Here is a 27,422-nt window from a genome sequence, read left to right on the forward strand (position 1 = left end):
AATTGGGCCAGCTCCACTTACAAAGGACTTATACCAGATATTTATTTTTTGGATGTTGACTGCCCAATAATAAAATAAAAAATTTGGCAGCGCTAGATCCCCGTTTGTTTTGCACCTCTCCAACACAGCTTTGCGAACGTGTGGTATGGTCTTATTCCAAATGAATAGGTCTAGCCAGGGTTAAATGAGAAACATGAAGGAACCCTGACCATGATCTTCTCGTCTCTTTCAGTGGTCAGTAAACCCAACGACTGCATCTTCCCCTACGACTTCAAAGAGGCTGTGAGGAAGAAGGTGAGTGGCCACATATTTGACCTGTGTGTTTGATTGATCTCCTTGTTTATTTTCATAGAAACAGGAAAATATGTATCTTGATATTATCAGATAGATTAAAGTTTCAGCTAGGATTTCATCAGTATAAGAACAGGTGATCATATCATATTTTGTGAAATGATAAAATTCCATAAGAATTGGTGTAGAATACTTTGCAGCACCAAGACACTGCTGCTGAACGTATGTGACTAAACCATTGAGATGATCCGGTTATGCTGTCGCCTTGTATGTGTGTCTGTCAGAATGGGAAGGTGGAGATCGCTGCTACAGAGAGGACTCTGCTCGGCTTCTTCCTGGCCAAGATGCACAAGATCGACCCTGATGTGCTGGTGGTGAGTACAGGATGTTGGGATCATAGCTGGATTTATGTATGGATATATTTTGCTGTGTAAAGACACCTGAGGGTTAGGGTTGACTTGTTTGACTTTGTCCTAGACTCATGACACATTTTATGCACTGAAAAATATATTAGCGACAGGAATAGGGGAAAGTTTCTGCACGATACAAATAATATGCTGACCTGTTCTCCCTTTTCCCCAACCTTGTAGGGTCACGATATCTTTGGCTTTGAGCTGGAAGTGCTCCTGCAGCGGATCAATGTTTGCAAGGTTCCACACTGGTCTAAGATCGGACGCCTTAGGAGAGCCAATATGCCCAAATTAGGGGTAAGAAGAGCAAAATAAAAAAAATAGGAGTAGAAGAAGACTTTGTTTCTTAACGGGAAAACTAAACTGATTGATAATTGAGATGCTTTATTGACTATGCTTAAAACGTGTGTGTGTGTGTGTGTGTGTGTGTGTGTGTGTGTGTGTTTGCGTGCGTGCGTGCGCGCGCGCGTGCCTGTGCCTGTGCCTGGATGCTTGCAGGGCCGTGGTGCCTTTGCAGAGAAGAGCGCCACCTGTGGTCGTCTGGTGTGCGACGTGGAGATCTCGGCCAAGGAGCTGATTCGCTGTAAAAGTTACCACCTGACTGAACTGACTGCACAGGTGCTGAAGATGGAGAGAGTCACTCTCCCACAGGAGAACATCAAAAATCTTTACAGGTGTGTGTCTGTGAGATTCACTTATTAAGTCCACACTCTTATGGTATGAATACATATATATATATATATGCACTTCAAAGTAGTGTAGGGTCCATGATTACTGGGAAATAATTATACTTATAATTACTACTGAATTTTATTTTTCTACGCACATACCATTAAATGGTTTCTCAGAATCTCTCTTGGTGGAACACCTTATAATGTAAATATGTGTGTGTTTGCACGATATAGCTAAAACATGCCGGGTCACTTCCTTCATCTGCTGTGGCTGTTAAATGAGCTATGGTACTTGACAATATGTCTTCCCATCAAACATCTTTTGTGTGTTTGTGTACTTATGATACGCATCAGTGTTTAACATGGACCCAAGTATCCCGGTTATGATCATATTCGGGATATGGCGTTTACATGGAACACAGAGAAATCTGGTTATTCATATCCCTGTTGCCTCCTGTGATGTTTACATCACAAATCGGCAATTTTGAAATCGTTAATCTGACTGTGTTGTTGACCTTAAATTCATTTGACTGTGGCTATTGAAAATGAGACCACAATATCGCCACCGAATAATCAGCTACGGTAATTCTTTTTTACATTTTACACACACAAACATTTTATGTTCATGCATTGTCGCAAAAGAGAGAGGAGATGGCAGATAATAATATACATTATTATTATGGTGCTTTGCTTTTATTACATTATTGTACTTTGTCTATATATGAGAGCTAATGGTCACCAAGTGAAGCCATTCATTTCGTTACCAGTAGGAGGCTCTGCACACCACATCTACTGTGGATCAAGAAGTCTCCTGTGTCCCAGGTTGAGAGAAACACCTGTAACGTCACCGTGGCTAAACGGGTTTCAACAGGGTACTGGAGGGGTCTGTTGTTACCTCCCAGTCATATCGAAAGCATAGGATGATAGCACATTTGCGGTCAGCTTGGCCAAGTGGTTGTGCTACTTTGAGCTGAGCTACTGAGCAAGCCCTTAAAATGGGTCGCTGCCAACTAGGGGTGTCACAATATATCGTCCCACGAAATTTCGCGATAGTAAAACGTCACGATATGTATCGTTGAGATGAAATCTCATATCGTGAATTTTTTTTTTTTTTTTTTTTCAAAAGTAGACAAAGAAACGTCTTTGTTTGTTGAAGTTCAATGTGTGGAAAGTAGTTCAGTTGAACAAGTCTCTGAAGAGACACATGAGAAGTTATACAGGAGAGAAACCATTCAATTGAGTTTCTGGCAAAACTGTTTACTTGACAGGAAAAACTGAAGATGCATAAAAAATAGACTAAGAAAAGTCTTGTTGTTTGAGTTTGAAGAAAAACTGAAGATGCATAATGAGAATTTATACTGCTGAGAAACCTTTTAGTTCAAAGTAAATCTAAGTGACGGTGTAACTCATTCTATTTCAAGATAAGCCTTATCTCCAATCTCATGTTTTTTCTAGTTGTTATTGTAATAACAATTTCCCACAACAGCATGTTTTGTATTTGTGCATTTCAAATAAAATACTACTTTTCCAGTCATATATTGTCATTATTCAAGTTTAAAAAAATATTGTTAAAATCGTATCGTATCGTATCGTTATCGTGAACCCAGTATCGTGATACGTATCGTATCGTGAACTGAGTGTATCGTGACACCCCTACTGCCAACACAATGCAGGTTACACAAACACAAAAACGAGATACTTCAAAAACCCAATCATTACCGGGATACTCAAGTCCATGTAAACGCAGTCAGTGTGGACCTATCTATGTCTCTGTCCATGTGTGTGTGTTTGTTAGTGATTCTCCTCACCTGCTCTACCTGTTGGAGTTGACTTGGACAGATGCCAAGCTCATCCTCCAGCTCATGTGTGAACTCAATGTGCTGCCACTGGCCCTGCAGATCACCAACATTTCCGGCAACGTCATGGTAATGCACACAAACATCAGCATTTACATTTCAAAGCACCCCCTACAGCTAGGAAAAAACATTGAAAGTATTGACATTGCAGCTAAGTTATTTAGTAAAATATGTGGGTTTAGTTTTATTAGGGCTAAAAAAAATACCATCAGCTGTCAGACTTGGTTCAGAAATCTGACCTGAAATTGGGTCAGGTCGGACTTTAATTATTTTGGATGGATTCTCTCCCTTTTTATCAACTGATTATCTGCTTTATGATGCGCTCATGATCCGCTCGCATCACCTGATTGGCTTCCTTGGTCTGCTCTGCAGTCTCGTACTCTGATGGGCGGTCGCGCCGAGAGGAACGAGTTCCTGTTGCTTCACGCCTTCCATGAGAAGAACTACATCGTCCCTGACAAACAATCCTTCAAAAAGACGCAGCAGCACGAGATGGTACAGCCACACAGAATAACAGTTCTATTGATGGGAAAATAGTGTCGGTCATACAATCGTGTTAACACGTCTTCTTCATTCCTGTGCCAGGCTGAGGGAGAGGAAGAGGTGGATGCAGGAAAAGGCAAGAGGAGAAAGAAGGCGACCTATGCTGGAGGTCTGGTGTTGGATCCTAAAGTTGGTAAGTGTGATGGGTTTGAGATTTCAGCGCTTAAATTCATATCAAATGATTCTGTATATGCCCGTGTGTTCATATCTGTAACCCTCTGTCTCTCCGCAGGTTTCTACGACAAGTTTGTGCTGCTGCTTGACTTCAACAGCCTGTATCCCTCAATCATTCAAGAGTTCAACATCTGCTTCACCACCGTACAGAGGGAGGTTCACAACTCGCACAAGAAGACTGAGGTGTGTGTGTGTGTGTGTGTTGGTGAATATGTTTGTGTGTCTACACAAACACAAGCCTCTTCCTCGATGGTTGTCAGTTGTTGAGCCAGGGGTCTGACCAAACAAATCATTTTTATTACACCCCAAACTGTCATCTAGTCCTTTCAGGATGATGTCCTTATCTGTATGCAGTGAACTGGGGCTGTGTATACAAGGAGAGGATCATGGGAGTTGTGTGAACGCAATATGAAGCGTCATATTTGGAGTAAAATGTTCACAATAATACAACGTGCAGTTCCTTCTATTAATTAGATAACCGCTTAATAAAGAGCAGACATGACCTGTAGGAAATGATTCCAAGGTCAAGTGAGTGAAGTGTCACCCATCCAGCTCTCCAACAACCTGACTTGCTCTTAAAGACCCCCCCCCAAAAAAAAAGTGACAAGTTGTTTCCACGGTAACAGGAGGATGAATCGGACGAGATTCCGGACATTCCGGATGCCGACCTGGAGATGGGAATCTTGCCCAAGGAGATCAGGAAGTTGGTGGAACGGCGTAAACAGGTCAAACAACTGATGAAACAGCAGGACATCAACCCAGACCTCTACCTGCAGGTACGCACACGCACGCACACACACACACACACACACACACACACACACACACACACACACACACACACAGAGTACATGACTACCGTATATCTAATTACCGGTACTCACAAATGTACACACATACATTACAATGTACAGTATAGTATGTGCATTCTCATAGACAGACACATACGTGCTCTTGTACATATCCACACGCAGACACAAAGTCCTTGTGTGGAATAAGTGTTCAAGAAGTGTTTACTTGCTGCTCCCTTTTAATATTTAATGGAATGTTATTGTTTTCTTGCTGCTGTTTTGTGTAACTGATCATCACACACACACACCAACATGCAGTGTTGCTAAGTTAACTTGTCCAACTGTAGCATTTGTCAAGCAAATGCCTTGGCCTGCTTTAGTAACGTCCTAATCGTAAACATAACCTTGTTAGCACACCTACATTTATGCTCAATCTTCAGGCCATTTGGCCACGCAAACACCATAGCTCCTCCATCTCATTCATGTTTTTAAAAGGGTCCAAAGGAAGAAGTTGAGCCAGAAGCAGTTTGGGCGACTGGGCGGTGTGCTTGTTTACACAAATGACAACATGGCGACACTCACAAGTCATGTGCTGCATGAGTACATCATGTCATCTTCTGCTCTGAGAGCTAACGCAGAATAATGCAACAAGGTGTTGGGTGGGTGCATCAGTGCTTTCTGACAAACTGATTGGCCATTTGACAACAGCTGACGATGAGCTGACCTATCAAATAAGTCCACATTAACACGCTGGGTTATTGTGAGTACTTGAAGCCATGTAAACACTTGAATGAAAACCATAGCCTCAGTCTGAGTATTGTGTGCATAAACATATACAGATCCTTAAAAAAAAAATAGAATATGATTGAAAAGTTAGTTTCTTTCCATAATTCCTTTCAAAAAGTGAAACTTTCATAGATTATAGATTCATTACACACAAAGTGAAATATTTCTAGCCTTGACTTGTTTCATTTTTCATAATTTTGGCCTACAGCTCCAGAAAACCCCCAATACAGTATTTCAAGAAATTAGAATAGTGTGAAGAAAATCAGCAGTTACTTACTTCTCAGTTATGACTGAGTCCAGCCTCAGTCCACACCCTCTGAATCTCTGCCAAATGTTTGAATCGTCTTTGCTTGACAATCCGCTGAAGCCCAGTCATCCATGTTATTTCCATGATATTCTAATCTTTTGGAAAGGATCTGTATATACAGTATGTGGATTGTTTGGCCTAACTGTATCTGTGTGTGCATCAGTATGACATCCGTCAGAAGGCTTTGAAGCTGACTGCTAACAGCATGTACGGCTGCCTGGGCTTCAGCTACAGCCGCTTCTATGCCAAACCACTGGCTGCCCTGGTCACACACAAGGGCAGAGAGGTGAGCCACACACACGCACGCACGCACACACACACACACACACACACGCACGCACACACACACACACACACACACACACACACACACACACACACACACACACACACACAGCAAATGCTGATGTTTGTTGATCTGTTGATTATGTCCCTCCCATTGACAGTAAATGTCCCTCCTCACAATTGAAATATCTCAAAACACTTCCATTTTGTTCCACAAGAGGGCACTGCTGCATAAAGTTCCACATCCATACTGCTCCCTCTCCCTCTGATCCACCACCACCCCCTGTCACTTTCTCTTCCTACCCTCTTGTGTTCCGTTCTCTCCTCTCTCGCCCTTCATCTCCCTTTCTCTCTCTACAGCTTTCTCTCTCTCTCTCTCTCTCTCTCTCTCTCTCCTCCACTCCTTGTAAATCAGAGTTTTTTTTTCTCCTTGGGTTTCTTTTGTCAAAATAAGAGAACTGTTTAATACTGTGACATTGATAAACCCTCCTGAAACTCTTTGCCAGTAACAAAATGCCACACAGACACACACACACACACACACACACACACACACACACACACACACACACACACACACACACACACACACACACACACACACACACACACACTCACTCACACACTCACACACACTCACACTCCATTCAAAGTGTAATTTTGTAAAGAGGTCTTTCAACACAGGCATATGGAACAATACAGGTATGCGCACACTCGTAAACTTGGCGCATGGAGACGTGTGTCCTGCGTGACATAAACAGCTATATCTGGTTAGTGTGGTATTGTAAGAGTAACTGAACACCACACACACACCACACACACACACACACACACACACTCGCGCAGTATGTCAGTGGTAGTACTCATGTGTTCATTTAATGAGCTCTAACAGTACACATCCTGAGCACAGAGAGGCGTTTGGCTGGGCCTCGGGGGAACCCTTTATTAAGATCCCCTTACACACACATTGTGTTCTCTAATAGAGGGCGGGGCCACTCAGTGTGAGTGTGTATTTGTTATGTTGTCAGGCTGTGTGTGTGCCTCGAGGCATGCTTGTTGTTGCGTTGACAGAGCTACATTGTAGAAGGTGTGTGCACTTGATTCGCTGCTACAGGTGGGAGTTTCTCACCACAGGCGGACGGGTTAATTACAGTTCACCTCCCTCTCCATCTCTAAGCCAGGGAGCATCAGCACTCTCGGCCCTTATTTAGAGTTTTGGGCGAGTTACTTTCAAAATGTGATATACTACATATTACTAGTTACTTTCATTTGAAAGTAATAAGTTACTTTACAATATTACTTTCTGTGTAGAGTAGCTCGTTACTTATTACACTACTTTTGCATTACTTTTACCAAAACAGTAGCAGCAGAATGACATTGCCGCCCCGGAACCATTTCCGAAAAATAATTTAAACCGCCTTGAAGTCAGTGTAAACAACCCAAATTTCGAAATGTTATTCTTTTCCTTTGTTATTGTCATCTACTGTATATAAAAACACCTGAATAATGTCATGGGCAAAAACGAGTGCAGAAATGCCTGTTGGATGAGCCGTGGGTGGCGGCAGTACAAATCAATTGGCAACGTTGATGATATTTAATATCTTATATATTGAAGCCGTGGTCTCCCCCCTGTGCACCTGATCCAGCCGCTTTGATCTCTCTTACAGCCCCCGATTCGTACGCTACAAGCCGAGAATATGAACTTGTATATTGCTACAATTAACTCAATAACAGTGTGTAACAGAATACATTCAGTGGGCAACAGAATAGCCTGCGTTCTGGCCGTGTGTTATGGAACGCATCTACTAGTGGCCACAACGCCACAACGACAACTGGGCCAAGTTAGAGAAAGCGTGTTAAACCAGAATACAGGAATATCTGGAGGAAACGAAACGTATTCACCTACAGTACGTCACGTACGTGCATTGTTTATTTCCACTTCAACCCATTTAATGGAAACCCGATGGAAACGCACCTAATTTGCATTTTGTTTTTTCGAATTTTAAAAAGATTCGCAAAAACGAATTTGCATTTTAAATGGGAACATGGCTAGTGACTCACATATGAAGGCGTTGGTGACTAGTGTCCACTCATAAACAGCAAAGTGAAGTTAACTCCAGCCTACTGATCCTTGTTTAGGAAGATGAGTACTCGGGGCAGGGTGAGACACAAACACACATTAACGCACGTTAACCAGGCTCGGATGTACGCTGCTCAAGGGGTGGATCATTGCTGCTTGCGTGTTGTACTTATACACGGCATCGCAGTGCTTGCAGTGAGCAAAGTCGTCTTTTAACTCGAAATGGTCCTAAACATTTTCTTCATTTCCGCTTCCACCTAATTTCCGGTGGCTGCTGAGTGCTGATGTCATCACCTCGGGCAGCCCCGCCCCCATAGTTTTCTGTCTCCTAAAACTAGTTAGATTGCACCCTCCTCACCTGGTTGCGATCACATAGTGAAATCCATTCTTTCAGCACATCTATTTGAAGAAGGAAAAAAATCTATAAAAATTCCATATGATCGACGTGGTTCCTTAACGATCAATTATCGATTTTCGATTATTGATGCCCATCCCTAGTGTGTATCTGAGCAGAGGCAGTGACAGTGTGAGTGTGAGGAGCACTCTCCTCCTCCTCCTCACATACACACACACAGGCAGGCTGAGTAGAGAGATGTCTCTCTTCTGGATCATGGCATACCCAAACTATTGTAGAATCTATGATATTTGTTGTTATTCCAGACATAAATAGACTATAAGACCAATGCCTTCTTAATCGTAGTGCAAATTCAAGTGGAGTTAGTAAGTGTGAGAAGCACTGCAGTACGGACTCGCACCTCAGCTGATCATCCTGCACTCGCACCAATGCGACTGCATGAAATGTTTACCCGCACACTCTAAAATAATGGTAGCATAATATGCAGTTTGGAACCCTGTCTTTATATATAGTTTCAGAGGCTTTAAAGGAATAGATCACCCCAAAATGAAAACTCCATGTGCAGACTAATCAAAGTTCTTTGTAATGTAACCAAGCAATGTTTTGACCCACAGTGCAATTGTTTGGCTACAAAACACATGGCTTATGCTGCACGAGCTGTTCTCGTGAGTAGTTTGAGAAAAGGCTGACATCAAATTCTAGAGCACACATGGGCAAAATACGGCTCGCGGGCCGCATGCGGCCCGCCGGCGCCTCCTGTGTGGCCCGCGATGGAATTGCAGAAAAAAAGTACAATGCATCTGAAGGCAACATGCAAGATACCCGCTGAATACGTTTCCAAATGTTCATGTCATTCTGGCCAATACTGCACTTCTGTTATAGCATTTCAGTCTGGAATATGGAATATCTTTCAATAATCTTTATGGCTAAAAGGCTAAAAGTAATCTCATGTGTAAGAAATGACTGTTCTACATTGAAGTAAACATTTAAATAATGAACTTGTTGGTTTTGGATTTATTTAGCTTCAAGAGTGCATTTTTGTTCTTGTGTGACCCTCAACACAGGCTTTGAGAATCCCGGGCCACTTACTGATACTTATGCTTAAAGGCCCATTCCGTTGGTTCTGGCGAGAAATAAATGTGCACAAAGTGTTTTTTATTGGCAATGAGTGAATGCGCCTTGACGTAACTTAAAAATGGCGACCAGGGGCGTTTCTCTCCGACCAGCCGTTCAGAAGATACATGGAAATACCGCAGTTTCGAAGGGGTTAGCATTTCCCGCCACAGCTAGAGGATGTGACGTCTGCGCGTTCACGAGCTTGTCTCTTGTCCTAGATGGCTAACAGGAAATGGCTAACGTTACGTTCGTCGCTAGCTGCTAGCAAAAGGAAACGACAACACAGACTCCAGAAAAAGTCCACACTAAATAAATAAATATTTATCTAATGAAGCCCGTCTGGCCAGACACACGCTGCCTGCAGTTACTCTAACGCCCACCGGCGTCAGTAACAGTGACAATTGACGGAATGGGCCTTTAAATTAACCCACTCATATTCTGGTTTATTTCAAGAAAAACATTTCGGCTAGTGGAAATTCTAATTGGCTGGTAACTTTAAAATCTAGCAGCCATATTGGCAGGTGGTCAAAAAAGTTAATTTCAAGCCCTGCAGGGAGAGCAGGTGGTGACATAGGAGTGAGTGAGAAAATGATCAAATATTGGTGGTTAAGACTGAATAATGACATCACAACTGTTAATTAAAAATGAGTTATTCCTCTAAACCTGGCTTCAAATGCCCCAAATCTTTCACGCTGGCGCCGTTCAGCCCTCAGCAAAATCTGGTAACGAGGATTTTTTTTTCTGGCCCTCTCTATCATCAAAGTTGCCCATCCATGGGTTACGGCATGACAATATTTGTTCGGCCCCCAGCAACAATCTGGGTTTCTCATGTGGCCCCCCATGAAAAATAGTTGCCCACCCCTGTTCTAGAGGCTAACTCACTGTGTCTTTGCTGGTCCTATAGTCTGGCTGCATGGAAACAGGCTGCTGGCATAAGCCCTCCCCTGCTCTACAGCTGCTCTCCCATTGGAGGCGTCGATTTCAGACGCTGCCCGATTTCCGCTCCCCACTTCAGAAGCTCTGACATTGGCTCCGACCATGTCAATCAGAGCGGCTTCCGTTCCCTCCTCCCTGTGTGTCGCTGTCAGTAGTCCTCTGCCGCCGCAGTGAAAACGACAACGCTAACTAGCTAGCAAGCTAACGGCAGAAACCTGAAAATGGCAAGTTGGATTGTTGGAAACTATTTTCCAAGGGCACTGCCGCTAAGCGCCGCCCATCGCAATCCCACAATGGAGACCTGCGCCGCCACACTCCTCTCACAGAAGGAGGGGAGGCTGGCCAGCGCGACTACTGGTCCTGCGAACCCTAGTGGAGTTTCAGCTTGGGTAGATACAGTGATGATTGCATCTTTATTTTGGGGTGAACTAACTTACTTTGAAAACACACCTTTTATGTGCAACTCTTCATAGGGTTGTGAGATGTCAAAAAAATATCCATCGTGATTGTTTTACAGTGAACCATCGTGATGGACGATGGCATCGTCATTGACGGGGGTGGGGGGAATAATTCATTCTTTATTAAGTCGTTGCCGTGCTGCCATTTGGCTAGGCCGCTGCAATGCGTTCACATTAACAGGACAGCTGAGCTCTACAGAGACCAGCAGGCTTCGATAGGCTACTAGTAGCCTCTCTGTGCTAACAGCACAGAGCCAGGCGAGTGAAGCAGTGGGGCTGTCACTACCAGCAATTTGAACGGCGCAAAACAACTTAACGTTAACGTTACAGATCCTCACCAACAACGTGTGTGTGTGTGTTGAATTTAACTAGCTGGCAGAAAACTGACTGACTGGCTGATATAACGTTAGATTCGAGTGGGCTTTTGAACCTAATGAGAGAGTTGAGGCTACAGCTGCTGTCATTATAGCGCTATCTATGGAGCGACTGCAACGTTCACTTTGGAAACAGGCGAGTTCAATTCACAGTTGAAGACTTGTACTCACTTTGGGTTGAAAACAGGAAAGAACGTGAAGTTTCTTCTTTGTCTTAAAAAGTTTTCATACCAACACAACCGACTTCTCACGCGCGGGGGACGCCCCGGCGACATTAAACAAGCGCACCCAGTTCAGAGAAGCAGTAGAGCGGAGGAGGGGGAGGGGAGGCTTCTCTGAACTGAACTGGGTGCGCTTGTTTAATGTCGCCCGCGCGTCAAGGGTAAGTGGACTTGGCCTTTTTTATTATTAAAACGGCACAATTTTAATTCGAAGAGATCATTAATTACGATGATCCGATGTAGAAGGCTCAGAGGTCGATGGGGGGTCGGCCCATCACGATGGTCGATGCCATCGTCCAACGTGCCAACCCTACTCTTCTAGTGAGAAATCAACTCTTGCGCCGACAATATATTCTAATAGATCTCCTTTTCTTACTTTTCAAGCAGGTCTTGAAATTGGTCTTGTTTTTAAATGGTCCCAAATTCAGATTCAGATACTTTTATTGCCACGCAACCAGGTTGGTGGTATTTAGTTTCAGTACATGATGTTGTAGCTCTGACATAACATGGAAACAGGACATTGATACATTTAGACAATTAGACAGTTACACCATTCCCACTTCCAACAATAAATACATAAATACAGGATACAAGACCAACAGACGTATAGTTAGGGTGAGGGGGGAGGGGGGAGAGGGAGAGGGAGAGGGGTGCTGTATGGCTCTAGGGATTGCACGATACCAAAATTATGAGTTCGATACCGATACCTGCCTAAGTATCTCGATACCGATACTGAAACGATACCACGGCAAAAAACTAAAACATCAGGAAAAGTAGTGGAATAAATAGAGGGGACAAAACATTTTCAGTTTGATATCATTGTCATTTTTATATCTAATTTACTCAATTAAAAAAAAATCTAAATAGAAAATGAGAAAATGTGCTCAGTAAAGTGCAGCACTCTGCCAAGGTGTATTGAGTCATTTGTGTTCAGTCTACTTTAGTGCACATCAACTGTGTAGCCTATGTGGGTTAATAATCCTGGGTTTAAGCTTCATTAACATGAAGTGCCAGATTTATCGTTAATCTAGTAATATATATTATTTTCACACATAAATGTAGGCTATTGAAATGTAGGCTTATTATGTGATGTATCCCCCCCCATATACATGTAGGCTAGGTGTTTTTTTTACAATGAATTCGTATATCATTAATAATTGAGATTATTGTAAATATTAGGATAGGTGACATCAGATGACTGCTTACCATGTAAAAGCTTTAATAACACTGGCATTGAGGGCCATAGTGTTATTAAATATTGTACATGGTATGCAGTCATCTGATGTCCCCTCCCCTAAACGTTACATGTCATGACTTGCTCCTTGGCAGAGATCTGTGCTCCAGCACATTGCCTCGTGTTTCACTGTAAACGAGTAGGCTATTGTGACAAGCAAACGTTTTCAGTGAAACAAGTTTGCTTGTCACACAATACTCGTTTCACTTATTTGAGGGCATGTATGTTTATCGTTCACGTTCGCTAACCTGTCGGTCTTTAAACTCTTTGAACAGGTCGGGGTGCCTGTCTGCAAGATGTTTAGCCAGGTTCGATGTGTTTGAGCCTTTCGCTTGGGTCGCGTTGAAGCACCTTTTACACACTGGTTTCGATGTGTCCACGGGCTTGCCTTCGCTGTCGGCAACGTAAGCAAAATATTTCCATATTTCGCTTCGTGCATCTGCTTTTTCTACAAGCGTTGGGCGGCTTGCATCAGAACAAGCCGCTGCCATTTTCGCTGTGTCTGTCTTGTGTGTCGGGGTGCTGCAGTGAGGACTGAAGGACTGGCCAGAGAGCGAGCAGAGAGGGAAGGGGGGAAAGTCGGCACGCCCACACATGAAGCAGACAGAGTCAGAGAGAGCTTTTTTTCACTTTTCACGAGTCACCATTGGTTCAAGGCAACGATGTGTTGCCTTCAAGTGAACTGGGACACAGGCTCTCAACTTTAATGCCGCTGTGTCTCTCTCCTCCGTTAACAAACACCACGGTCGCACACTGACATGACATTTTTTGAAGTATCGGTACTAAATTAACATGGTATAGTATCCTTTTTAACGGCAGGGAACCGCGGCACCATACTAATACCGGTATATCGTGCAACCCTATATGGCTGTGGGAAAGAAACTGTCTTTGAAGCGGTGGTTTTGGTTGGAATTGATCTGTAGCGTCTCCTTGAGGGTAGGGGCTGGAACAGGGGGGGGGGCTGGGTGGGAGGGGTCCTTAATGATCTTACAGGCATGGGTGATGGTTCAAATTGTCCCAAAGCTAAACCTGAAATCTGCTGTTGGCCAGCTTTGCTTTCAACTTTTCCTCGCCCTCCTTCAGTTACCCAGTGTGCTGAAGTGACACTTTAAAAACGGGATTATGTTTTATAGATGATATTATGAGGGCATGTCTGCTTTACTAAACTGTATACAGTGGAGAGTGATGAGAAAGATTAGAGAAGACATGCAGCAAAAGGTCATCAGTCAGATTTGAACCCACGACATGGCGAGTGCATAGTATGGACCACAGCCCGCTGAGGCAGCAGGGCGTCCCGCGTTGCGGTATCTTAGTGTTTTGTTTGTTTTGTATCCATGATCCTGGACACGATCTATTTATACTGCAGCTTCTGGATATGGGGCGAGCATGGCATCAACACTGCACACGCACACTGAGGCATTTGATTCCCACTTGGGGTGTCGAAAAGAAATGTACTGGGTAAACTTTATCTAATAGCCTCCAAAATCTATATTTAAATTTGCAATATGTGAAGATCTCCATTTCAAACGGCTATATATCCAGTTGGGGAAAAAAAAAGTTTAGCTGGAGGTTATCACTCAGTATCTCCAAAATACTTTATTTTACCCACTTACCCACTGGCCAATTCATGCCAATGGCATGAATTGTTTTAATTTTGTGCTCTTTACTCAAATGGGGAAGATCTAATTTTCAAAACTCTTAACATACCGTTGCAATTATAGTGATATATTCATCTCTACTGCTTCTCAATGTTTAAGTGAAGACAAACTGTTAATATGTTGAATGCTGGGTCAACGCTAATTTTACAGCGAAGTGCTTTGCTTACAAATGGCTACTAAATGACACACTACACACTACTAAATTCTGCTTTTTATTCAGTGAATACTGTGAGCGAGAATCAAATAAACTCAAACTCAACTCAAACACACACCTACATTGTGTAAAGTTAATTTCTTTAGCTAACCACGTCTTGAAAAGCCTGTCATGTGCTTCTTCTGAGTGTGGCTCAGTGTGTACGTACGGTGTAACGATGCAGTCATGCAGCCACACAAACAATATTAAAATAGGATAAGTTAATGCTGTGTCTCAATTGGGGTGTCTGAATGAAGTCTAACAGTACACTACCTTTTCCTTCCTCTTCTATACACCCCATGGAGTTGCCCAGAAGTTAAATGACCATAAGCCAAATAGTTCTTGGTAATTTCCAACCGCAGCGAGCCAAAAAGGCCAGCTGGCGTTTATAGCAGGGTTTCTAGTGTATTTGTGGGTATCACCCTTTACACCCTGCCCCCCCTGCCCCTCCATTTTAATCGTCACATTTGCACTCTACTTTCATATCATGATTTAGGAGGCATTTTATTTTTATAATTGTAACACGTACACCGAGCGGTTGCTCTGTTAGCGGTCTAAATCCACGTCCCCGCCTCTCCACACGGGGCCCTTCATGTGTGCGGGGGTGTCAGGTCAGATGAATGTGCATGTGTTCTGTGTATTTATTGATTGGACGATGAGCTGCTCTCATCTTTCTCTCACTCTGGTTTTAAGTTGAGGCCTAACCCCCCCCCCCCTCCTCCCTCTCCCTCCAGGACCGGGTCAGGCCGGGGGCCACAGTGCTCTCTCAGCCCAGGGAGGGGTTAAGATGAGGGGGCTCAGGGGGGATGACAGACCCTTGGCCATAGCACTTCTGATCAGATTTACCAAGTTAAGAGGGGAAAGCCCCCAGTTAGCTCCCCTCCCCACACTGTGTGTGTGTGTGTGTGTGTGTGTGTGTGTGTCTGTCTCGACAGTATGTCTTGTGTTGCATCTCTGCATGCATTTATTGGTGTGTGTGTGTGTGTGTTCATGACAGTGTGTGTGAGCTACTGGCCGAACTCTGCCCTTTGTCGGGGAGCCATTTGTTGTGGGCCTGCTCTGGCCTGGCATGTGTGGGTATTAAGGGGGGATGAGGGGCATTAAGAGGAAGGTGAAGGTTTAGGATTTCACAGCGAGGGTCCACCACAGATTGATGTCCCCCTCAACCCCTCCGCGTTATTTTGGGTTCTTTTGTATGTTCGCCAGAGAACAGTTGGGGGCAGAGAAGCTGATATATGAAACATTTGACTACGTACACGTGTCGTTATAAGGGGTTGCTAGTGCTACATGCATTTGTCATGCCAGGAAAACCTTGTTCATCCGCTGGTGTAAAAAGATGTTCTGCAAAGAGGCTGGTAGATGAGAGAGTCATCGTCAGCCGCAGCCAAAATTCCTATGTTGCTACTCGAAAAAGAGGCCCGGGAGACATGTTTGAACAGTCAAGGGCACAACAAAGCAGCTTTGCCCAGAGTGTAGTTGATCTTCTCTCTAGTTTCTTTAAATGACACAGAATGTCCTCACCTAGCAGTGATCTTCCTCTGTGGTTTCTTTAAATGTCTCACCTGACACAGAATGTCCTCACCTGCCAGTGATCTTCCTCTGTGGTTTCTTTAAATGTCTCACAGGACACAGAATGTCCTCACCTGGCAGTGATCTTCCTCTGTGGTTTCTTTAAATGTCTCACAGGACACAGAATGTTCTCACCTGGCAGTGATCTTCCTCTGTAGTTTCTTTAAATGTCTCACAGGACACAGAATGTTCTCACCTAGCAGTGATCTTCCTCTGTGGTTTCTTTAAATGTCTCACAGGACACAGAATGTTCTCACCTGGCAGTGATCTTCCTCTGTAGTTTCTTTAAATGTCTCACAGGACACAGAATGTCCTCACCTGGCAGTGATCTTCCTCTGTAGTTTCTTTAAATGTCTCACAGGACACAGAATGTTCTCACCTGGCAGTGATCTTCCTCTGTAGTTTCTTTAAATGTCTCACAGGACACAGAATGTCCTCACCTGGCAGTGATCTTCCTCTGTAGTTTCTTTAAATGTCTCACAGGACACAGAATGTTCTCACCTGGCAGTGATCTTCCTCTGTAGTTTCTTTAAATGTCTCACAGGACACAGAATGTCCTCACCTGACAGTGATCTTCCTCTGTAGTTTCTTTAAATGTCTCACAGGACACAGAATGTCCTCACCTGGCAGTGATCTTCCTCTGTGGTTTCTTTAAATGTCTCACAGGACACAGAATGTCCTCACCTGGCAGTGATCTTCCTCTGTGGTTTCTTTAAATGTCTCACCTGACACAGAATGTCCTCACCTGGCAGTGATCTTCCTCTGTGGTTTCTTTAAATGTCTCACCTGACACAGAATGTCCTCACCTAGTAGTGATCTTCCTCTGTGGTTTCTTTAAATGTCTCACAGGACACAGAATGTCCTCACCTAGCAGTGATCTTCCTCTGTGGTTTCTTTAAATGTCTCACCTGACACAGAATGTCCTCACCTAGCAGTGATCTTCCTCTGTGGTTTCTTTAAATGTCTCACCTGACACAGAATGTCCTCACCTGGCAGTGATCTTCCTCTGTGGTTTCTTTAAATGTCTCACAGGACACAGAATGTCCTCACCTGGCAGTGATCTTCCTCTGTGGTTTCTTTAAATGTCTCACAGGACACAGAATGTCCTCACCTGGCAGTGATCTTCCTCTGTGGTTTCTTTAAATGTCTCACAGGACACAGAATGTCCTCACCTGGCAGTGATCTTCCTCTGTGGTTTCTTTAAATGTCTCACCTGACACAGAATGTCCTCACCTGTCAGTGATCTTCCTCTGTGGTTTCTTTAAATGTCTCACCTGACACAGAATGTCCTCACCTGGCAGTGATCTTCCTCTGTGGTTTCTTTAAATGTCTCACAGGACACAGAATGTCCTCACCTAGCAGTGATCTTCCTCTGTGGTTTCTTTAAATGTCTCACCTGACACAGAATGTCCTCACCTAGCAGTGATCTTCCTCTGTGGTTTCTTTAAATGTCTCACCTGACACAGAATGTCCTCACCTGGCAGTGATCTTCCTCTGTGGTTTCTTTAAATGTCTCACAGGACACAGAATGTCCTCACCTGGCAGTGATCTTCCTCTGTGGTTTCTTTAAATGTCTCACAGGACACAGAATGTCCTCACCTGCCAGTGATCTTCCTCTGTGGTTTCTTTAAATGTCTCACAGGACACAGAATGTCCTCACCTGGCAGTGATCTTCCTCTGTGGTTTCTTTAAATATTTCACAGGACACAAAATGTCACCTGCCAGTGATCTTCCTCTGTGGTTTCTTTAAATGTCTCACAGGACACAGAATGTCCTCACCTGACAGTGATCTTCCTCTGTAGTTTCTTTAAATGTCTCACAGGACACAGAATGTCCTCACCTGACAGTGATCTTCCTCTGTAGTTTCTTTAAATGTCTCACAGGACACAGAATGTCCTCACCTGACAGTGATCTTCCTCTGTAGTTTCTTTAAATGTCTCACAGGACACAGAATGTCCTCACCTGGCAGTGATCTTCCTCTGTAGTTTCTTTAAATGTCTCACAGGACACAGCATGTCCTCACCTGGCAGTGATCTTCCTCTGTAGTTTCTTTAAATGTCTCACAGGACACAGCATGTCCTCACCTGGCAGTGATCTTCCTCTGTAGTTTCTTTAAATGTCTCACAGGACACAGAATGTCCTCACCTGACAGTGATCTTCCTCTGTAGTTTCTTTAAATGTCTCACAGGACACAGAATGTCCTCACCTGGCAGTGATCTTCCTCTGTAGTTTCTTTAAATGTCTCACAGGACACAGCATGTCCTCACCTGGCAGTGATCTTCCTCTGTAGTTTCTTTAAATGTCTCACAGGACACAGAATGTCCTCACCTGACAGTGATCTTCCTCTGTAGTTTCTTTAAATGTCTCACAGGACACAGAATGTCCTCACCTGACAGTGATCTTCCTCTGTAGTTTCTTTAAATGTCTCACAGGACACAGAATGTCCTCACCTGGCAGTGATCTTCCTCTGTGGTTTCTTTAAATGTCTCACAGGACACAGAATGTCCTCACCTGGCAGTGATCTTCCTCTGTGGTTTCTTTAAATGTCTCACAGGACACAGAATGTCCTCACCTGGCAGTGATCTTCCTCTGTAGTTTCTTTAAATGTCTCACAGGACACAGAATGTCCTCACCTAGCAGTGATCTTCCTCTGTAGTTTCTTTAAATGTCTCACAGGACACAGAATGTCCTCACCTGACAGTGATCTTCCTCTGTAGTTTCTTTAAATGTCTCACAGGACACAGAATGTCCTCACCTAGCAGTGATCTTCCTCTGTAGTTTCTTTAAATGTCTCACAGGACACAGAATGTCCTCACCTGACAGTGATCTTCCTCTGTAGTTTCTTTAAATGTCTCACAGGACACAGAATGTCCTCACCTGGCAGTGATCTTCCTCTGGTTTCTTTAAATGTCTCACAGGACACAGAATGTCCTCACCTGACAGTGATCTTCCTCTGTGGTTTCTTTAAATGTCTCACAGGACACAGAATGTCCTCACCTGACAGTGATCTTCCTCTGTGGTTTCTTTAAATGTCTCACAGGACACAGAATGTCCTCACCTGGCAGTGATCTTCCTCTGTGGTTTCTTTAAATGTCTCACAGGACACAGAATGTTCTCACCTGGCAGTGATCTTCCTCTGTAGTTTCTTTAAATGTCTCACAGGACACAGAATGTTCTCACCTGGCAGTGATCTTCCTCTGTAGTTTCTTTAAATGTCTCACAGGACACAGAATGTCCTCACCTGGCAGTGATCTTCCTCTGTAGTTTCTTTAAATGTCTCACCTGACACAGAATGTTCTCACCTAGCAGTGATCTTCCTCTGTGGTTTCTTTAAATGTCTCACAGGACACAGAATGTTCTCACCTGGCAGTGATCTTCCTCTGTAGTTTCTTTAAATGTCTCACAGGACACAGAATGTCCTCACCTGACAGTGATCTTCCTCTGTAGTTTCTTTAAATGTCTCACAGGACACAGAATGTCCTCACCTGACAGTGATCTTCCTCTGTGGTTTCTTTAAATGTCTCACAGGACACAGAATGTCCTCACCTGACAGTGCGAGTATAGTTGACAAGGTGCCTGGCATCTGGGGAAAGTCTACATTTTTCAGGAGCCCAATATTGAGAGTTGGCTTAAACAGCTTAAAAAATCATTAAACTCAAGCCTTTTCTGCATCTGTATCTGTCCTTTCTGTATGTAACGTTTCTCTGCTTTTTGCATTCATAAAGTGTGTATGCATGTGTGCGCGCCGTGTGTGTGTCTTGCTAATCGAGTGATGTTAACAACACACGCCGGGGGGAAGCTGTTGATTGTTGCGGAACGCAGATTAGTTTGACCTTTGACCCTCTTGCCAGCAATTGTGACAACCCTTAGCAGGTGTGTGTGTGTGTGTGTGTGTGTGTGTGTGTCATGTCTCAGGGTGGAGCTTGACTCCTGAAAGCCGTTCTCCTGTAATTGAGTCTCTCTGTCCTTGTGTTTAAAAACAGCCTGACAGGAGCTTGTAGTTGACATTATTGGCTGGCATGCCGAGTGAAGGATAGAAACAAGAGGAGGGTGCGCCGCGCCGGGGTCAAAGTTCAGTTTGGGGTTAAACCTGTGTGTGTGTGTGACAGTGTGCTTGTAATGAAATCTAAGTAGATGTTATTGCTGCTTGTGTCCCTCAGGTTCATCTTGTCTGCAGAATCACAAATCATCATGTTTAAGTTTACCTTCATCAGATGTATGAATATGTAAGCCGCCCTAATCTGTTGTGTGTGTGTGTGTGTGTGTGTGTGTGTGTGTGTGTGTGTGTGTGTGTGTGTGTGTGTGCGCATCTGAGTAAATATCGTTGCCCGCATTTCTCTCATTCAGGGTCACTCTCTCTGTATCGCTGCCGTTGTCTAAGAATCACCGGGGTCATTTTTACATTTCCCCGAATAAGATGTAAGAATACATAAGCCACCCTCCTCCCCTGTTGTGTGTGTGTGTGTGTGTGTGTGTGTGCGTGTGCGTGTGTGTGTGCGTGTGTGTGTGCGTGTGTGTGTGTGTGTGTGTGTGTGTGTTTGCGCGCGTGCGCGCGTCGTGTCAGGGGAAATGAGGGCCTGCATATTTCCACGGTCCTCTAGGCCTCTTAAAGAGCTGGCTTTACTCCTGATAGAAGTGGACTTAACAAATAGTCACATGGGAGCGACGCGGCTATTTCGGCGACATGAGTTTGGCTGCGAGAGGCGGCGGTGGACGGGACAAGGTTTCAGAATCCAAACGGCGAGTTTGGTAACGCGACTAATGAGGTCACGTGAGAGCGGCCTAATGGAAAGGGATTAACATTGATAATGGATTGATCTGACTTGTGGCTGGTCTTTATCTGGGTCACTAATAGGGGCTGTAAATGACTGGAGATAATTATAAAATGGTTTTTAATTGACTGGACGAGATGTCGGATGCACAAGTTCAGTGGTTTCAAATCCTTCTGTTGAGGGAACGGCATTCCTAAAGTAAGTTTTAAATGTCCCTGCTGCTGTGTGACCAAAAACTCTGCTTATCTGCTGAACTTGATCTTGTATTTTAGGCGACTAATCTAAATCTACTGTGCGACATTGCATGGATGGGTAGCTGGATATAATACACTGACATAGACTCAGCTCTCAGTCTTAATCCGTTTCACTACTGTAAGACTGAGAATATTACTATTTAAATCTTTTCATAACGCTAGGTGGTGCTGTTGGAAGCCTTGCATCGGAGAACCAATCATGAGCGTTGTGGGCGGGCCTGCTTTCTGGGAGCAGTGACGCTCATGCAGAACCGGTGCTGTCGCGTTTGCGGAGAAACATATTAATCACTTAGAAACAAACATAACCTGTTAATAGGACGTGTTTCATCCGGCCCCGGCGGCTAGAGGTCTTTCCCCCAACGATAAGCCCGACTCCCGAGGCTAACGTTACAGAGCCTGCTGATGACTCACAGTAGCGAGCGGACCACTTCCGGCTAGGAAAAATTATTGTAAAATAAACAACAGGTATAAACTCTCTTTGCAGCACATCAGTGTCTTGCTCTATATTGGAACTATGAGTTCGTTTACATGCAGACAATAAACAGTATTAGCGGATTTCTGGAGTTACCTGATTATTCAAATGGTCATGTAAACAGCATAAACCGATAAGCTTTATCCGTTTATGGCCGTTATCGGGTTATGAATAAACCGATAAACATACCTAGGTTTTTGGCCAATAACCCGTCTTTTGAGAGCATGTATACAGCGTATCAGGTTTCTTGTGTGTTTATTTATTTACGGTATTTATTTATTTTTCCCGTTTTTATCCCATTTTATCCCCCATTAGTGCTCATTTGATTTCTCAATCCTGGTTGCTACTAGGGATGGGCATTTCTAGCAAAAACACTATTCGAAATTCGCTGGCCAAATTCGAATTTAATTCGAAATTCGAAAATAAAAATAAAAATGTAAAAAAAATTAAAAAGGTAATTTTTTTTTTTTTTTTTTTTGTGAGTGAAATGTTGCATTGTCTCCCCTGATTCTAAGTCTACGGCTTTATTAATTAATATAAAAAGCTTCTGCTGTGGATTTTTAGCTCAAACAAGCATTGCACCACTGAAGTAAAGAACATGTTACATGACATTGACATTTTCGAAAATAAAAAACAGTTTTGACAATCATGAGTGGTTCATTAAATATTTAGTAGGCTCAGGTCTGAGTGCCAAAGGGGTGCCAAAGTCACCCCCTCTCCCTCTTCATGGGATTTCATCCGCCATTCATTTTTCCATAAAAACCTTGCTTAAAATGCTTATAAAAAATGTTTTACTTGCTCAAACCAAGCGATTTGACTATACTTAGAATCAGGGGAGACAATGCAACATTTCACTCAAAAAAAAAAAAAAAAAAAAATTTTTTTTTTTTTTTCGAATTTCGAATTTCAATAATAAAAGTCGACCTTGATAATAACAACGATTATTCGAAAATTCGAAATTCGATGCCCATCCCTAGTTGCTACTCCATCCTCTGCCGATCTGGGGAGAGCCGAGACTGGTTCCATGCTTCCTCCGAGACATGGGCAGTCAGTCAGCCGCTTCTTTTCACCTGACAGAGGAAGCTTCACCGGTAGGACATAGCACGTAGGAGGTTCACGCTATTCCAACCAGTTCCCCTCCCTCTGAACAGGCGCCCTTAACGACCAGAGGAGGAACCACATCAGCAACCAGGATATTGCATGTTTTTGTGAAGGGGGTTCCTATATGAAGGAAACCCCCGGGAGGCACGGGGAGAACATGCAAACTCCACACAGAAAGCCCCTTTTGCCGACCCCACCCGGGCGGTGGGCACTCGAGGACATGCGGACGGGCACGCATTGCGTTCACCTCGTCCCCAGGTGGGAATCGAACCCACGACCTTCGAGCTGTGAGGCGATAGTGCTTACCACTGCACCACCGTACCTCCCCTTCTTGTGGGTTTATACATCTGCGCATGCACTGCGCATGTACAAGTTGCATGTAAAAAGTTGAATTACCGCCACCTTCTGGAGAGAAATCCGACTAATTGACTGAATCATATAAACCCGGGTTTTTCCTATTGTCGGATTATTAAAGTGCATGTAAACGCAGAAATCAGATTATTGCGATAAACTGATTACTCACAGTTATCAGTTTATTGGTGTGCATGTAAACGCACTCATTGCATTGCCGCTACCAAATAAAATTCTAATAATAAATGTAGGCGTGTCTGCTGCCGGCCGTTCTCGCCGGGCTCTGAACCAGATTTGGAACAGTAAATTCCCAGAGGTTTGGTGGTTAGGTGGCGCTGTTGGCGCCGCTCACCAAACGTCTGGAAACCGAGACTAACACTGACATGCCCTGCACTAGCCAGATATAAGACACTGACATGCCCTGCACTAGCCAGATATAAGACACTGACATGCCCTGCACTAGCCAGATATAAGACACTGACATGCCCTGCACTAGCCAGATATAAGACACTGACATGCTCTGCACTAGCCAGATATAAGACACTGACATGCCCTGCACTAGCCAGATATAAGACACTGACATGCCCTGCACTAGCCAGATATAAGACACTGACATGCCCTGCACTAGCCAGATATAAGACACTGACATGCTCTGCACTAGCCAGATATAAGACACTGACATGCTCTGCACTAGCCAGATATAAGACACTGACATGCTCTGCACTAGCCAGATATAAGACACTGACATGCTCTGCACTAGCCAGATATAAGACACTGACATGCTCTGCACTAGCCAGATATAAGACACTGACATGCCCTGAACTAGCCAGATATAAGACACTGACATGCCCTGCACTAGCCAGATATAAGACACTGACATGCTCTGCACTAGCCAGATATAAGACACTGACATGCTCTGCACTAGCCAGATATAAGACACTGACATGCCCTGCACTAGCCAGATATAAGACACTGACATGCTCTGCACTAGCCAGATATAAGACACTGACATGCCCTGCACTAGCCAGATATAAGACACTGACATGCCCTGCACTAGCCAGATATAAGACACTGACATGCCCTGCACTAGCCAGATATAAGACACTCACATGCTCTGCACTAGCCAGATATAAGACACTGACATGCTCTGCACTAGCCAGATATAAGACACTGACATGCTCTGCACTAGCCAGATATAAGACACTGACATGCCCTGCACTAGCCAGATATAAGACACTGACATGCTCTGCACTAGCCAGATATAAGACACTGACATGCCCTGCACTTGCCAGATATAAGACACTGACATGCCCTGCACTAGCCAGATATAAGACACTGACATGCTCTGCACTAGCCAGATATAAGACACTGACATGCCCTGCACTAGCCAGATATAAGACACTGACATGCCCTGCACTAGCCAGATATAAGACACTGACATGCTCTGCACTAGCCAGATATAAGACACTGACATGCTCTGCACTAGCCAGATATAAGACACTGACATGCCCTGCACTAGCCAGATATAAGACACTGACATGCTCTGCACTAGCCAGATATAAGACACTGACATGCCCTGCACTTGCCAGATATAAGACACTGACATGCCCTGCACTAGCCAGATATAAGACACTGACATGCTCTGCACTAGCCAGATATAAGACACTGACATGCCCTGCACTAGCCAGATATAAGACACTGACATGCCCTGCACTAGCCAGATATAAGACACTGACATGCTCTGCACTAGCCAGATATAAGACACTCACATGCTCTGCACTAGCCAGATATAAGACACTGACATGCCCTGCACTAGCCAGATATAAGACACTGACATGCCCTGCACTAGCCAGATATAAGACACTGACATGCTCTGCACTAGCCAGATATAAGACACTGACATGCCCTGCACTAGCCAGATATAAGACACTGACATGCCCTGCACTAGCCAGATATAAGACACTGACATGCTCTGCACTAGCCAGATATAAGACACTCACATGCTCTGCACTAGCCAGATATAAGACACTGACATGCCCTGCACTAGCCAGATATAAGACACTGACATGCCCTGCACTAGCCAGATATAAGACACTGACATGCCCTGCACTAGCCAGATATAAGACACTGACATGCCCTGCACTAGCCAGATATAAGACACTGACATGCTCTGCACTAGCCAGATATAAGACACTGACATGCTCTGCACTAGCCAGATATAAGACGCTGACATGCCCTGCACTAGCCAGATATAAGACACTGACATGCCCTGCACTAGCCAGATATAAGACACTGACATGCTCTGCACTAGCCAGATATAAGACACTGACATGCTCTGCACTAGCCAGATATAAGACACTGACATGCCCTGCACTAGCCAGATATAAGACGCTGACATGCCCTGCACTAGCCAGATATAAGACACTGACATGCCCTGCACTAGCCGGATATAAGGAACCCATGGTGGACGGTACAAGGCGATAGAATCCCAACTAGACCTGTTAGTAACAGGTGGCATGATTGGTCATGTACTGCATGTACAGTAGCTGGCACATTTAAGATGGCTGCCATAGATTGTTTGATAATACAATTATAGAAATAATCCCCCTGGCTCTGTGTATGAGATTAAAGGGTAACACTTAAGGTTGTACATTAATTACGGGTTAGTTAATGTTAGTTAATGCTTAAGCATTAACTATGCTCTTTGCATCATCAACCTTTATTTAATCAGGCAAGTTAATTAAGAATAAATTCTTATTTTCAATATTTATAATATAATATCAAATTATATAATTTTTCAAAATTTCCATTGGCAGCTATCCTAAACGGCAACAACATCTTAACGAGCCCTGTCACTGTCCACAAATAAAGCAATGCTAATTTGCGTGACGGCATTTAAACAGATTTGACGTGGCCTACCAGAGGCAATGCAGTGGCAGGCCCAGGATGTGCCCTTTAAAGTGCTGTGTTTGTATGTCATTGATTAGACACGGGGGATTGTTGTCATTGTGGAGCTATTTTAGATGAACGCTGGCATGTGTGATCTCAGCCGGTTGTATTAAATCAGACACAGCTTTACAACAGATTGACCCTCCCAACAGCAGACATGAGAACACAGCTATGGCATCTACCAGGACAGGTGTGTGTGTGTGTGTGTGTGTGTGTGTGTGAGAGAGAGAGTGTGTCTGTGTGCGCGGCTGCGCGCATGCTACTGGTATTACTTGTAACGAACCTCGCCTTTGGGTTAGTCACTCAATTTATGCTTTATTCCCTCCTGGCCTATCTGAATAATGTTGTATTGATGCAGTGCTCCATAGAGCTTATAATTTTGCAGTCTCAAAATCAACGTATAGTAAATGTAAGTTAAAGGAACACTCTGCCCATTTTCAACCAGCTTTGTATCATTAGAACATCAGTAGTATATCAGAAAACTGTAAACTGTTTTGAAGTCTGTCATTTAATTTGACAGTTATTGAGTGTTAAAGTGTGGACCAGTGACATCACTGGTCCACACTAACTCAAATTAATAACTCATTAACTCAAATCAACTCTCAATAACAGTTATTGAGAGTTGATTTGAGTTAATGAGTTATTAATTTGAGTTAGTGTGGACCAGTGATGTCACTGGTCCACACTTTAACACTCAATAACTGTCAAATTAAATGACAGACTTCAAAACAGTTTACAGTTTTCTGATATACTACTGATGTTCTAATGATACAAAGCTGGTTGAAAATGGGCAGAGTGTTCCTTTAAGGGTGGGTTGATGTTGATGGGAGCGGTTACAGCTTTGAAGTGGCGTTGTTGAGCTCTTAAAATATATTGAAAAGGTCTTAAAAAAGGTCATAAAACAGTTTGCATTTAATTTCAAGATTCCTGCACCCTGCTATAAATCTTGTGGGTGAGAGAGAGAGAGATCATGTTAGTGAAAGAGGGGATCACACACACACACACACACACCTCTCACACCCCTCTCACACCCCAGTCCTGACAGTGGTGTGTTCCTTCCTCTCCTCCACAGGTGCTATTTCAGTCGGTCGACTGTCATCCCCAAAATGCTTTTCAGCTGAGCGCTTTTCAAAACAATCGTCACTGGTGCCTCAGGCTCTTTTTACAAGGGCCTCTGCCGCACTGAGGTTTAACATGCCACCTCTGATCCGCTGA

The 27,422-nt window shown here is 43.9% G+C and overlaps 1 protein-coding gene across 1 annotated transcript in view; it reads left to right on the forward strand.

Annotated features, from left to right (window-relative positions):
* The window catches only part of pola1 (polymerase (DNA directed), alpha 1), a 149,531-nt gene that overhangs the window by 17,303 nt on the left and 104,806 nt on the right, over window positions 1-27,422 (forward strand). Inside the window, exons 17-26 of the mRNA XM_083632051.1 lie at window positions 233-294; window positions 576-665; window positions 882-998; window positions 1,200-1,375; window positions 3,168-3,297; window positions 3,601-3,723; window positions 3,814-3,904; window positions 4,004-4,128; window positions 4,572-4,721; window positions 5,993-6,115. Coding sequence (XP_083488177.1) covers window positions 233-294; window positions 576-665; window positions 882-998; window positions 1,200-1,375; window positions 3,168-3,297; window positions 3,601-3,723; window positions 3,814-3,904; window positions 4,004-4,128; window positions 4,572-4,721; window positions 5,993-6,115 — 1,187 coding nt within the window. The remainder of the gene's footprint in view (window positions 1-232; window positions 295-575; window positions 666-881; window positions 999-1,199; window positions 1,376-3,167; window positions 3,298-3,600; window positions 3,724-3,813; window positions 3,905-4,003; window positions 4,129-4,571; window positions 4,722-5,992; window positions 6,116-27,422) is intronic.

Source organism: Poromitra crassiceps (assembly GCF_964638095.1).
Source record: "Poromitra crassiceps genome assembly, chromosome: 2".
Taxonomy (NCBI): Eukaryota; Metazoa; Chordata; class Actinopteri; order Beryciformes; family Melamphaidae; genus Poromitra; species Poromitra crassiceps.